This window comes from Trachemys scripta, chromosome 4, assembly GCF_013100865.1.
Source record: "Trachemys scripta elegans isolate TJP31775 chromosome 4, CAS_Tse_1.0, whole genome shotgun sequence".
In the NCBI taxonomy this organism is placed as follows: domain Eukaryota; kingdom Metazoa; phylum Chordata; order Testudines; family Emydidae; genus Trachemys; species Trachemys scripta.
The window spans coordinates 117,438,472-117,451,522 of NC_048301.1; the positions used below are offsets into that span (position 1 = coordinate 117,438,472).

Sequence of the window (13,051 nt, forward strand, 5' to 3'; positions counted from 1 at the left end):
CCCCGAGGCGCCCCCGCGGCACCTCCCCCCCCTCCCCAGGGAGCCATGCGGCAGCTCTCCACCCCAGCTCACCTCTGCTCCAGCTCCTCCCCGAGCACACCACCCCCGCTCTAATTCTCCTCCCCTCCCAGGCTTGCAGCGCCAAACAGCTGATTGGCGCCGCAAGCCTGGGAGGCGGGAGAAGTGGAGCGGCAACCGCGCACTAGGGGAGGGGGTGTATGAACAGTGTAAAAAAAAAAAATTGGGGGGACTGCTTTTTGGCAGCCCCAAATCTTGGTGCCCTAGGCAACTGCCTAGTTTCCCTAAATGGTAGCACCGGCCCTGATTGGGTCAAACCATGATCCTGAATCAGAACACACCCTAGATTTGGGCTGCCAGACATTCACTTCCAGATCGGTATTTTTCAGCTTTAACTTATCTAAATTAGGCACATCTTTGTCTGCCCCTTTCAGAAAAGATTCTTTGTTAGGTGTCTGCAGGTACTGATCATTTTACATACATCATAATAAATATATTGAGTACTAGAAGTTGAAGTGAAACTCTACAGACTTGGTTAACAAGCTTCAATCAAATATTTTCTTTGTTTTTAATACATCTCAGGTTCTTGTCTCCCAAATATTGCTGATCCCTTGCACAGTCTTAAATTGTACATTTCCAAATGGCAACATGAAATCAATAGAATTTTGAAGCCATATATACATCACAATAATGGTAGCCTAGATATGTGGCAGCTAATTACAAATGCCATCCACTTATAGTGGAAGCTTTAATCATTATTCGATTACTTGCCTGCTTTTTACTTCAGCTCCTTCTCCGCACGTATTTGCTTCCAGCTTACAACTTTGCCATCTATTGAAACACCTTTGTCCTTCATCTGTGTTTTCTCCGTAGAGGTGCTTTTTCAGAAGTTTTCCTAGTGAAGCAAAGGACCACTGGGAAGCTCTTTGCTCTAAAGTGCATCAAAAAGTCCCCTGTCATCCAGGACAGCAGCCTGGAGAATGAAATCGCAGTGCTGAAGAAGTGAGTATAATTTTGAATGTGAAGCAGAGCAAACTATTTTTGCCTGACCTGCACCTTTAGAACCAAAACCATCGATCACCCTAGGTATAAGGGCCATTTGCCGCTGCTGCACAAATTTGCATCTCATTAAAGGTGGAAGAATGAGATGAAAGGAAGATCAATGTTTGGTATTTATTTAAAAGATCAGAAAAGAGGGATATTTGTAAAGTTTATTTACATATGCCCCTTGCCAAGCCCAACAGTTTTGCAGGAGAACCAGAAAAAGAAACTGACTAAAACCAAACAGCATAAAGAGTGACAGGAAAATTAAATTTTCACCACTGTCTAAAAACAACAATAGAGACTTGTCCTTCGCTCACCAAAGGAGTGCAAAATGCTACCATTTTGCTTTGACAGTGTTTAACACCCACTTTGCACTGGTGTAAATGGCGACACACTGCAGGGCAGGAAAGCATCAGCCACAAAGGAGCGAATGCATGTCAGCCAGGCCCACGTGGACAGTCAGTCTTCAGCAGGCTAGTTCAGGGTCAATTCACACCTCCTCTTGCCACAAATTAATGTTCATGCAGACAAGCCCTGATTCTCCCCTCTCACTCCTGCATAGATCAGGAGTCACTCTTTTGGAAGTGAGTGGAATTTTGCCCAGAGAAAAACTGGTGTGAAACAAGAGGAAGATTAGGTGCATGACTTTCAGCTTGACAATGCATCTTAACCTTTTAAGTACATAAAAGGTTGTTACAAGGAGGAGGGTGAAAGATTGTTCTCGTTAACCTCTAAAGATAGGGCAAGAAGCAATGGGCTTAAATTGCAGCAAAGGAGGTTTAGGTTGGACATTAGGAAAAACTTCCTGTCGGGGTAGTTAAGCACTGCCTAGGGAGGTTGTGAAATCTGTCCTTGGAGGTTTTTAAGGACAGGTTAGACAAACACATGTCAAGAATGGTCTAGTTATTACATAATCCTGCCTTCAGTGCCGGGAACTGGACTAGATAACCTATCAAGGTCCCTTCCAGTCCTACACTACTATGATTATTCTCATCAAATAAATTTGTAACCTCTGTTCGTCTTTGCTGGTTGCAGAATAAAGCATGAAAATATTGTGACCCTGGAAGACATTTACGAAAGTGCAACCCACTTTTACCTGGTCATGCAGCTGTAAGTACCTCTTTCTATGCTTCATAGATACAACCATAACATTTTCCTGGGTGCCGAGTGTCCATTTCAGCATCCCCATGCAGGATTCAGGCACTCAAATCTGAAAGTCAAATGCACAAAAATATCCACTCTGACATGTGCTTCCTCAATGAACTGTGAACAACAGGGTTTGAGATGCAACTACCCTAGACATTTCTCCATTGTGCATGGGCCTTCTTTTATATTAGTATATTTCTAAACTCAGATCAGGATCTAATTCCTCACCGTTTAGCCGGACAGGAATAGGCAAGTTTCTAATTAAAGCTATGCTAGGTATTGGGCCTATGAAAGGGAAAATGGGCAAATGTGTCAGCAGTAAAGAAAGCAGCTAGCTTTAAGGAACAGTTGAAGGTGTCCCTGTTGTGATGGATGGATTAAGTGTGGATTTCTCTAACGAGGATTGTTTTACTCAGATTAACTCTCAATAAATCAGGTCATGTGATGGAGGCTGGAGACAGCTCAACACACGAAGCTGAAAGTCAGAAGGGAAACCCCTCCAAGCCCCTGGGAGTTCAGACAACCAGGTTGCAGCAGCATAACCCAAGGCAATTTGGGTTTAAGAAATTTTCCAGTTGTACTTATTGGCTCCTTAGGAATTATACTAGTGAATTATTTATGGAGCATTTCAAATGCTTGTCTCAGATTGAAGAGCCAAATTGGCTGCATCGAGGCAATAGGTTTCAGGGCTATCCCAAACTTTGCTATGTACATGTCATGGGGCTGGTACACCCTGTCACCCTTTGGGGGAAGGGGGAAGGAGTGTTATGGCCCCGCAGCTAGGTTTAAATGACCACTCCTAGTCTTGAAGCAGTATGGCCTAATGTTTCGGCATTGTCAAGGTGGTCCTCCTACACTGGGCTGTGTGGCCTAATGGCCAGAGTCCATATAGCTGCCCTCTTTGTCAGGGCTGTGTGGCCTAGCAGCCAGATTGGTTGGAGGGGTGGGCCGCTGCCTTAGGGTAGGTGGCAGCCAGGATAGGAAGACCTGGGCCCTCCCCACTCCAACAGGTCCCAACCCAGGGCCCTGGCAGTGGCGGGGTTGCCCGCCACCAGTTGGGCAGGGATCCTGCCAGAACACTCCGAGCTAAGCCCCGGTTTTATGACTGATTCCCCTTTAAGTTTCCCTGAGTCACTTGCTACCCGTTCCTCCATGGCTTGTCTTGGGATTCCCAAGGCCTCTCCTCCCTGTGGTGTCAGATGTCGGGGGGTCATGGGTCATCACCATCTAGCTGGTCTCCATGACCTGACGTGCTGGTGGCAGTCCCTCTACAAGAACCTGCAGCACATGTCCCTTCCCTTTGGTGGTCAGTCCCGCCTGAGCCGAGTTGCTCCCTTTTATATCCATGTTCCAGCTGGAGCATGCCCAGCAGAGCTGAGGGGGCGTGGCCTCCTTGGCCCACAGAGTAGGATTAACCCCTGCTGAACCAGTGTTTATGCATCCATTGGCACTTGAGCAAGGAAAGCCTAGATACCATAGTGAGTGTGAGCTAGATAAAGATCAAGTAAAATTTCCTGCTCTTGCCTTTTTATTAGTTTTTAATATCCATACTCTTTAGCTGATGATGTGTATTATCTTTCCTTCAGGGTGTCTGGCGGGGAGTTATTTGACCGAATTTTGGAACGAGGAGTTTATACTGAGAAAGATGCAAGTGTAGTGATCCAACAGGTCCTGGCAGCAGTGAAATATCTCCATGAGAATGGAATAGTTCACCGAGATTTAAAGGTATGTAGCCCCTGTGCTTTTTGGAAACAGCATTGCCCTGTCATGTTAACAATGTCTGCAATGCAGCACTGCAGGGTTCACTAGAGTACACAGTGAAATTCTACTAATGCTCACCAGCTTTTTAAGATCATGTTAATATCACTATCACCACGCAATAGATCATCCCCTTGGACTTTCATCACCAAAAGCACACAAGGCTCCTATGTAAGGTGCAGGGGCCACTCCATTTGGTGGTAACAGTAGCAGGTTGCACCAAACACACTTATCCATCAAGTTGTGCTCAGTGAGTGTTAACCTGACTCCTGAATTCCACAGAGCCACTGCCTGGAATTGGAACCTCACTCTTTATTCTGTGCAGTAACTTTCTAGAGGTTTTAGTCTGAGTCATCGTACTGTTCATTCTGCTGGCCTAGTAGTCAAAGAGCGTCTTGAAATGGCAAGTGAACTGTTTACAAACCAATTAACTCCAATGCCCCTCTTGACATAGGGGCCTCTAAAGAGAGGTCAGTGGCATAATCCATTGTTTATACCAGTGTCCCCTGGCGCCAGCAATAGGAACTACATATACAAGGATATGGGTATGTAACAGGGCAAATCATTGCTGGAGTCATTGCTGGTGAGAATACAGACATGGGCCTATTCTGGCCTGGATTCTTTAGACAATGTCACTTCAGCTCAGGATATCAGAAGTCAAGGTTATCGGTTTTTCCCCAAATAAGGCTGCAGCATCAGCAGCAAAATACAGAACTCCTTTGGACTGAGTGTCAATATTGAAGTAAAACTATCTGTACTATGGTAGGGTCTAGGGGCCCCACACATGTAGTGCAAAACAGCCCAGGCCCCAGGGAGTTGACAGTCTAGGTTCTAGAAGGGTGCTCATCTCTGCAGTATCTGAATGCCTTGCTCTCACTGATGGGTTTTTATCTTCAACAGCCCTGTGCAATAGGGAGGTATTACCCACCCTTACAGAAAGGCAAGTGAAGCACAGGGTAGATGAAATGACTTGCCCAGGGTCACTCACAGGCTGTGTGGCAGACAGAGCTAGGAAATTAACTTGGGTCTCAAGTCCCAGCCCAGTGCCCTACCCACTAGAGCATCCTTCCTACCTAAAACAAAACCAATATAAGAGGAAACTAGTTGGTGGAGCAGACAACAGGCATGGTGGGGAGAGCCTAGGAATGTATTCATCATTTTACTGATGTAGTTTTAGAGAGTCACCATTATATCCCTGGCCACCATTATTTTTATTTGTGCATGAACAGAAGCACAAATGAACCTATCATTTGTTGACTGTAGTTGTCCCTCTTTGTCAGTGCAGCATTTAAATTCTGACCATTTCTTACCGACAGCCTGAAAACCTGCTTTACCTGACACCTGAAGAAAACTCCAAAATCATGATCACAGACTTCGGCTTGTCTAAAATGGAGCAGAATGGCATCATGTCCACCGCTTGTGGGACTCCAGGATATGTTGGTGAGCAAGGGGGAAAGGATGGACTCTCACTGATGACCTACATGACACAGGCCCACATAAGGCACTTTCCGGAAGAAAGCCGCAAAATAACATGCTTATGCATATTAGTAACATGCTAATAATAAATACATTATGTAGGCTACAGAAGAATCAGATTAGGGACATGTTTTTTAAGGATGGCAAAATCTCAGAAGGCTTAAAAGAGAAAAGAGAGTGTGCAAAATAAACTTTTTTTTAAACATTTTCATCCTAATCTTGAAGTTATTCAAGATTTCATTTTCTAATTTAAAAATTGAAGCAATGGAAATTTTGCTTGCGTAAGGATTTCAGGATTTGGCCTGTAAGAAGTAGTTTTTTGGGACATTCCCTTGTCTGGTTAGCAGAACGTGTCTGAGACAGCTTGACCTAATGGCTTGAGATCTCCAGCATTCCAGCGTTCTAACCCATCTCCAAATTGCACTCTGGCCTTGTGCAAGTCAATCAGCCTTCCTTTGTATGTTGCGCATCTGTAAAATGTATTTATTTCATATGTCTAAAATGTAACAATAGGGAGCCCATTCTAGGCTCTGGACCCCAGTCCATAAATTGAAAATCACAATAAAAACAAATTAGTATAATGACCCATATATCACAAGGGATGCTAGAACTAATTAATGTCCAGACAGCATTTTGAGGCTATAAAGTTCTGTAAGAACAACCAAATATAAAAGGTAAAACAGAGAACCTGGCTCTTTGAAACACACAGGAACTGAGATCCAAAGGTTGGAAGCTGAAGCTAGACAAATTCAGACCATAAGATTAAAAAAAAAAAATTTAACAGTGAGGGTAATAACCATTGAGAGTTTACATGGTGGATTCTCGATCACTTCAAGTCTATAAATCAACACTCAATGCTTTTCTAAAAAGAAGAGGCCGATAGCTCAACCAGAGGTTATAGGCTTGATGCACACATTACTGAGCGAGGTTCTCTGGCCTTTGTTATGCAGGTCAGACTAGATTATCATCATGTTCTTTCTGGTCCTAAAATCTGAGTCAGTCGCCTTGCTGCTGCTTGGGATCTGGTGGGTGGCAAATGCACAGAACTGTTTGTGCACACAACAGACACTAACTCCCTCTCCAGTATGAAAGCCTCACAAACCAGGTCTATGAGAAGCCATTTTTTTTATGTCAAATCATTCACTATCCTGAAATGGTTTATATTGCCTATAACTTTGACTTGCTTTTGATTTCCTGTAGCTCCAGAGGTCCTAGCACAGAAGCCATATAGCAAAGCTGTAGATTGCTGGTCTATAGGAGTCATTACCTATATCTTGTGAGTACAAGCCAACAGCACCCTTGCTTTTTTGACACATGTTCAGGATTCTTCAGTGGTGTGGCCCCTTGTGTGACCCCCACATATGCTTGTGCAAAATGAGTGTGACACGCCACCAGCTTAGGAGCCCCCATTTGTTCCCAAGGTGAAAGGCAGTGAAACTCAGTGTAATAAAGACCGCAGTCCAATTCACTATAGAGCCCACCCCCTGCACTATTCCTTCAGTACCATAACTATCACTCAGCATCCCCTCTGTTTCTAGGTTCAGCTGCATCCCATTAGCTGCACACCAGCTGTGGCTTTGTCCTGACATCGCTGCACCGAAGCTTTTAACCTTTTTCTGAATTGTTTCACCCAAACCGTGCTGTATGGTGAGGATACATACAGCATCGTCCTCTATTCTTCACTTATCCCTGGGATACACACCAGCTGATCCTGGTAAAATTAAAAAAACTTGTGTGTGTGGAGAGAGGAGCTAATCCACTTCTTCCTGTTCTGCTCCAGGCTGTGTGGATACCCTCCCTTCTACGAAGAGACAGAATCCAAACTGTTTGAAAAGATTAAAGAAGGCTACTATGAGTTTGAGTCTCCATTTTGGGATGATATCTCTGAGTCAGGTAAATCTCACGCACTGGGAAGCACATTATTAGCACCCTGTCCCCTCTCAGGCATACAACATCTGCAATCCAGAATTCTCCTGATCTTGGATAGGCTGAAATCTACAAGGGAGTGCAAGCGAAGGGGAGTTAAGTGAATCACATCCTCACATTTTCCACAGCAAGTTATTCTCTTTGCTTCCTGGCCACAGTTAAGGGTTTCCATGCACCTTCCTCTGAAGCATCTTGTACTGGCCAGAGTCAGAGATGGGATACTGCAGTGGGTAGGCCACAGGTCTGATCCACTCTGACAATCGCTACATGTTAGCAATAAAACTTGACCCATCTTCAGTTACATTGCTTAAGGGGCCATGTTCTCTCCATGGAGCACGTGTCCATTTTACCTTTGGGACAGTGTTACAATACTGTGGGTTTAGACATGGAACACTTAACACTTAAGCAGCACGTTTTATCTGCCAGCATTTGTTGTATCAGCTTTAGGACTACTTCCTGTACGTGCTAAAACATGATTCTATCTGTTTCTCACAAACAGCCAAGGATTTCATCGCTCACTTACTGGAGAAGGATCCAAATGAGAGGTTCACCTGTGAGAGAGCCCTGAGGCACCCCTGGTGAGAGGAACAGGTCTCCTACCGTGTGCATGTGCACCTAACATTGCCAGTCTCAGCATTTTAGTACTAGAGGGCTGTCTGTAGCCTACAGAATGGTGATGTGTTACTATTCTCTAGTATTTTCTTTGCAATCTGACTTGGAATGTTCTGTCTGTCCTTTTTTGTGAGGAAAGTGGTTATTTGTGCACAGTTCACCTTTAAGATGGAGGGGAAACAATCCCACTGATATTTTCTCAACTCTGAAGTGTGTGTGTTTGTATTATGTTTTGTTGCTGTTTTTCCTTTGGGTTTAATTACTCTTGATTGAATGTACAAAGCAGTTAGCAGCCTCCAGAATATGGAATGCCTCTCAAATGCCATCTGCCTACAAGCCTGTTTCTTCTCTCCCCATCTGCAGGATTGATGGAAATACAGCCCTTCACCGGGACATATACCCATCTGTCAGTGCTCAGATCCAGAAAAACTTTGCAAAGAGCAAATGGAGGGTAGGTTGTTTGCCATTGGGAGTTCTAGAATCATTTCCAGCGCAAATGCCAGTTGCTGCCATCTATCCATGAGCACACCTTCAATACCATGAATAAGCACCCACAAATTGGACCCCTTCCCCAGAAATCAGTTTGGACATCTTACATGATCATTATTTATATTATGGTAGGACCAAGAGGTCTCAACTGAAATTAGAGCCCCTCTATAGTGCTGAACTTAATGCAAACACAACCCCACACACAAAGGGTGGGAAGAGGATGGATTACAGTCCCATATTACACATGGGGAACTGAGGCACCAAGCAACAGACTTGCCTGTGGGAATTGAACCCAGGTTTCTTGTCTTACCCACACACCTGTTCTTCCTGTCAGCTAATTGTGCAGGATTGGCACTGCTTCCTGGTTGCAGTGAGGTTGGCAATGCTGCAAGAACAGCCTCTTCCAAAGTTCTTAGTTACTTTGTTCAAAAAAGTGAAGTGAAGCACTGGAATGCGTTCCCTAGGGAGGTGGTGGAATCTCCTTCCTTAGAGGTTTTTAAGGTCAGGCTTGACAAAGCCCTGGCTGGGATTATTTAGTTGAGGATTGGTCCTGCTTTGAGCAGGGGATTGACTAGATGACCTCCTGATGTCCCTTCCAACCCTGATAATCTATGATAGGGTTCAGTTTTGAGCTAAATCTTGCAGCTCTGACCAGTCTGTAAGCAACAAGTAAATTCCACAGCTGACTTATCAAAAAGGGGGTGGGTGAAATTCTCCCCTGCCTTTGCTTATGCCAGGGTTGAACTTGGCCCATCAGAGCAGCATGGCACTGGGCAATGCAACTGCAGTAAATCACTATTCAGGAGATATCCTCCATTGACACTGCAGCATCCAGGTAGCTTTGCAGCTTGGGAGATCATCATGGTTGTTTTATGTCTCCTCTTGCTCAGCAAGCCTTCAATGCTGCAGCTGTTGTGCGCCACATGAAGAAACTCCACATGAACTGCCATGCACAGCCTGACACGAGCCTCCCTGTCATACAAGTGTCAGAAGTATCCAGACTCAACAGCCCTATGGTCACCAGCCAAGAGGTACCCACTCAAGACAAGAAGATGCTAATCCCCATGTTAGCATGTCAAATTCCTCCCAGCCAGCTTGACCAAAACACCCGGATGACACAGAGCAAGTCACTAGATCACTTGGTTAATGGGTCACTCCCAGTCGACAAGTGCTTGATCCTGCCGGACAATCAGAGCCCTCCAACTCTAACTTCTTGCGGTTGCAGTTCAGCCTCTGAGGGGCATGAGAAGGTGAAGACCATCTTCTGTTCGGAGTCAGCGCTACTTAAAAAAGCTGCCAAAAACCAGTAGGTAGCCACCTTGTCCATTCTAAATACTGACCCAGGTTTATCTTCACAGCACAGTCCCTGCAACCAAGTGGCACTGGGCTTTGTGGAAACCTGGTGGATGCATTCCGTTCCAAGCACCAGGTGTAGGTGGGAAAGAGGGAAGGGGAAAAGGACAGATGGAAATTTGCAGTGGCTGTATAGGTGTGGCCAGCCAAGCCCCCTCCCACTCCCTTGGAGGGGCGCCTGGGGCATCAGGTTGAGACACATTGGTCAGGTGACATGGCAGAGCTTGCAATGTACTGATGTACCAGAGGACTTCACTCCCCAGCATCCTCAATCTGGTGCCTTTCCATAATTTGGAAGTGCCTATGATTTTTTTTTTTAATTTTTATTTTTTTTGCAGTTGCTAAAAATACTGGTCCTGCTCTTCAGCTGGCATTAATCATAGCTATACCATCTGAGTAGCTGGCCCACTGTTTATATTAAAAAAAAAATAGTTATTTCTGCTCAATGGAAGAATGGACCTAGATTTTGCTCTTCACTTTTTTTGCATTTTTCTCTTTTCACCCCTCTCCCCCCAAACCAGTCACTTCAAATCAGAGGTTATCGTACCCATGAAAACCAATAACAATTCATACCGTGGCACTGGGCAAACTGGTGTGTGTTTGGTCATGTGATTGGCAAGTCATCCATTTGAGCCAACACATCTTTAACGGTAAGTGCACCAAGATCAATAGGATTATTGCTATAAAATGAAGCAAAAAGTCTGGCTTATAGAGTTTTCTGGGTGGAATAAGTTTGTTTTGGTTGTAATCATAGCTGATGGATGTCTTGGCAGCAAGAGTCTGACAAATTAAAGCATCTTTCAACTTCTGTTTAGACCAATTCTGTGAATCCAGGGGCCAGATTGGTTTCCATGGGGAATTGCTCGCATCCTGTTGCATGAGAATAGGGCCCCTCTAGGTTCTATTCTGTAGAAGAGAGGTAGCACATAGGCCTGCCATTCTGAACTATACGCAATTGGGCGTTATTAAATCAGAGCAACTACACAGTGGCCAGGTCTGTGACACGGCATAAGTAGCCTATGGCTAATGTCAGTAGTGACCGTAAGCTGTTGCCACATGACTGCTCTGTGGTAGCCTGTATAAAATGTGATTTGAAGGAGTCAGTCCAGCACAGAGGAGGCAAGTGTCCACATCACACAAACCACTAGCACAGTCAGCACTAACTGGCTCCTTTGGCATTCTCAGCAGACAACCAGGACTGATTGGGCCATGGAACCTGAACTACTTTCCCATCCTTAGCTGAGATCCACCCAAGTCAGGTCTGAGGCACAGTGACCCCGCAGCATAGGGAAACCTGCACTGCTACCCAAAGCTCTGCTCTTGATTAAAAGAGATCACGTAGCAGAGGCTTTAGGAATGTCTGTGTGAGTGTGGAAGTGGCTTTCAGAACTGCAGATGAGATGAATTATGGATTAGTTAAGCAGACATTTGCACTACTGTAAGTAAGCACTAAGAAGTATTACCATTAGACATTACATGAAGGAAAATATTCCCCAAACAAAGGTAAGAATGTTAGCTCAGTTCTCCTCCCAAGTAAATGTTGAGAAGTCAGTCTTGCTTTATATCAGGGGTCGGCAACCTATGTCACGCGTGCCAAAGACGGCATGCAAGCCGATTTTTAATGGCACGCTGGAGCCTGCCGGGACTCCAGCGTGCCATTAAAAATCCTGCCCAGCCCGGCCCGCTCTCCTCTGCCCTCCGCTCCCCCCGCGGGGGCAGGGAGCAGAAGTATAGCCGTGCACACGGGGTGGGCAAATGACCCCACTCTCCCGGCACGGCAAGCCGCGGGGTCCGCGCTCCTGGGCCGGAGCACAGCAAGCTGCTGGCCCCTCCCGCGCCTTCTCCCCTCCCCTGGAGCTCTGCTGCTGCGCGCGCAGCACTCTGGGGGTAGGGGCTGCGCGCTCCCGCGGGGCAGCTTATCAGGCTCTGTGTGGAGCCTCATGGTAAGGGGTCCGGGGCTGGGGGGGGCTGGATAAGGGGTGGGCATGGGGGCAGTCAGGGAGCAGGGGGGTTGGATGGGGCATGGGAGTCCCGGGGTCTGTCGGGGGGTGGATAGGGGTCAGGGCGTCAGGGAACAGAGAGCAAGGAGGGTCCTGGTGGGGGCAGTTAGGGTGGGGGGTCTCTGGAGGGGGTGGTCAGGGGACAAGGAGCTCGGGGGTTGGGAGTTCTTAGGGCGGCAGTCACCCAGCCCTCTCCCCTGAGCCCTGACCCCCCCCCACATACACACCCTTCCCTCCACCCTGAGCCCCGCACACACCCCAGACCCTTGCCCTGAGCCCTGTACCTCCCTCATACACACCCAGCCCTCTGCTTGACTACTTCATCCCACGCCCACAACCCTAGCCCTGACTCTGGCACCCCCACACATCTCCAGCCCCCCCCCCTCTGCTCTGACACCTGCACCGCCCCACATTCCCAGCCCCCCCATACCACATCCCCACCCAGAGCACCAAACGGGAGCTCCTGCACCCCCCCACATTCCCATCTGCACCCCTCGTATCAAATGGGAGCTGCCCAGGTAAGTGCCCCACACCCGAACCTCCTGCCCCAAACCTGAGCCCCCTCCCTCATTTTAGCTCCTGGCCCGACCCTTCACCCCCAGCCCTGTGCTCAGTGCACTGCCACCCTCAGCTCAGTGCAGAGAGAGGAAGAGAATGGCCAGAACCAGGGAGAAGGTAGGTACCCACTGTATGTGGGGAGGGCCAGGACCCCAGACTGGCAGCGGGCTGAGTGGATCTGGGAGCCAGGATCCCGGCTGTCAGAAGCCGGTGGATGGAACCCCTGAGTGGCAGTGAGCTGAGCCGCTCAGTCCACTGCCGGTCTGGGGTCCTGGCCGCCGGCCCCACACAGCCCGCTGCTGGTCTGGGGTTCTGGCTGCCGGATCCTTCCCACCAGGGTCCTGGCCGCAGGCCTCGCTCAGCCCGCAGCAGGCCTAGGTGAACAGAACCCCAGACCAGCAGCGGGCGGAGCGGGCTGGTGGCGTAAGATCAACATTTTAATTTCATTTTAAATGAAGCTTCTTAAACATTTTGAAAACCTTGTTTATTTTACAATACAACACTAGTTTAGTTATATAATATATAGACTTATAGAGAGAGACCTTCTAAAAAACATTAAAATGTATTACCGGCACGCGAAACCTTAAATTAGAGTGAATAAATGAAGACTCGGCACACTGCTTCTGAAAGGTTGCCGACCCCTGCCTTATATTATGGTTCCAATTTTTATA

General features: G+C 47.0%; 1 protein-coding gene across 4 annotated transcripts in view; it reads left to right on the plus strand.

The window, feature by feature from the left end:
• CAMK1G (calcium/calmodulin dependent protein kinase IG) overlaps positions 1–13,051 on the plus strand; it is a 54,666-nt gene that overhangs the window by 40,747 nt on the left and 868 nt on the right. For all 4 annotated transcript variants that reach the window (XM_034770568.1, XM_034770566.1, XM_034770565.1 and 1 more), the window contains 10 exons: positions 892–1,020; positions 2,098–2,172; positions 3,795–3,933; positions 5,283–5,406; positions 6,643–6,718; positions 7,223–7,335; positions 7,868–7,946; positions 8,344–8,431; positions 9,360–9,775; positions 10,344–10,472. In XM_034770568.1, the coding sequence (XP_034626459.1) occupies positions 892–1,020; positions 2,098–2,172; positions 3,795–3,933; positions 5,283–5,406; positions 6,643–6,718; positions 7,223–7,335; positions 7,868–7,946; positions 8,344–8,431; positions 9,360–9,775; positions 10,344–10,434 (1,330 nt within the window). In that variant the 3' untranslated portion in view covers positions 10,435–10,472. The remainder of the gene's footprint in view (positions 1–891; positions 1,021–2,097; positions 2,173–3,794; positions 3,934–5,282; positions 5,407–6,642; positions 6,719–7,222; positions 7,336–7,867; positions 7,947–8,343; positions 8,432–9,359; positions 9,776–10,343; positions 10,473–13,051) is intronic.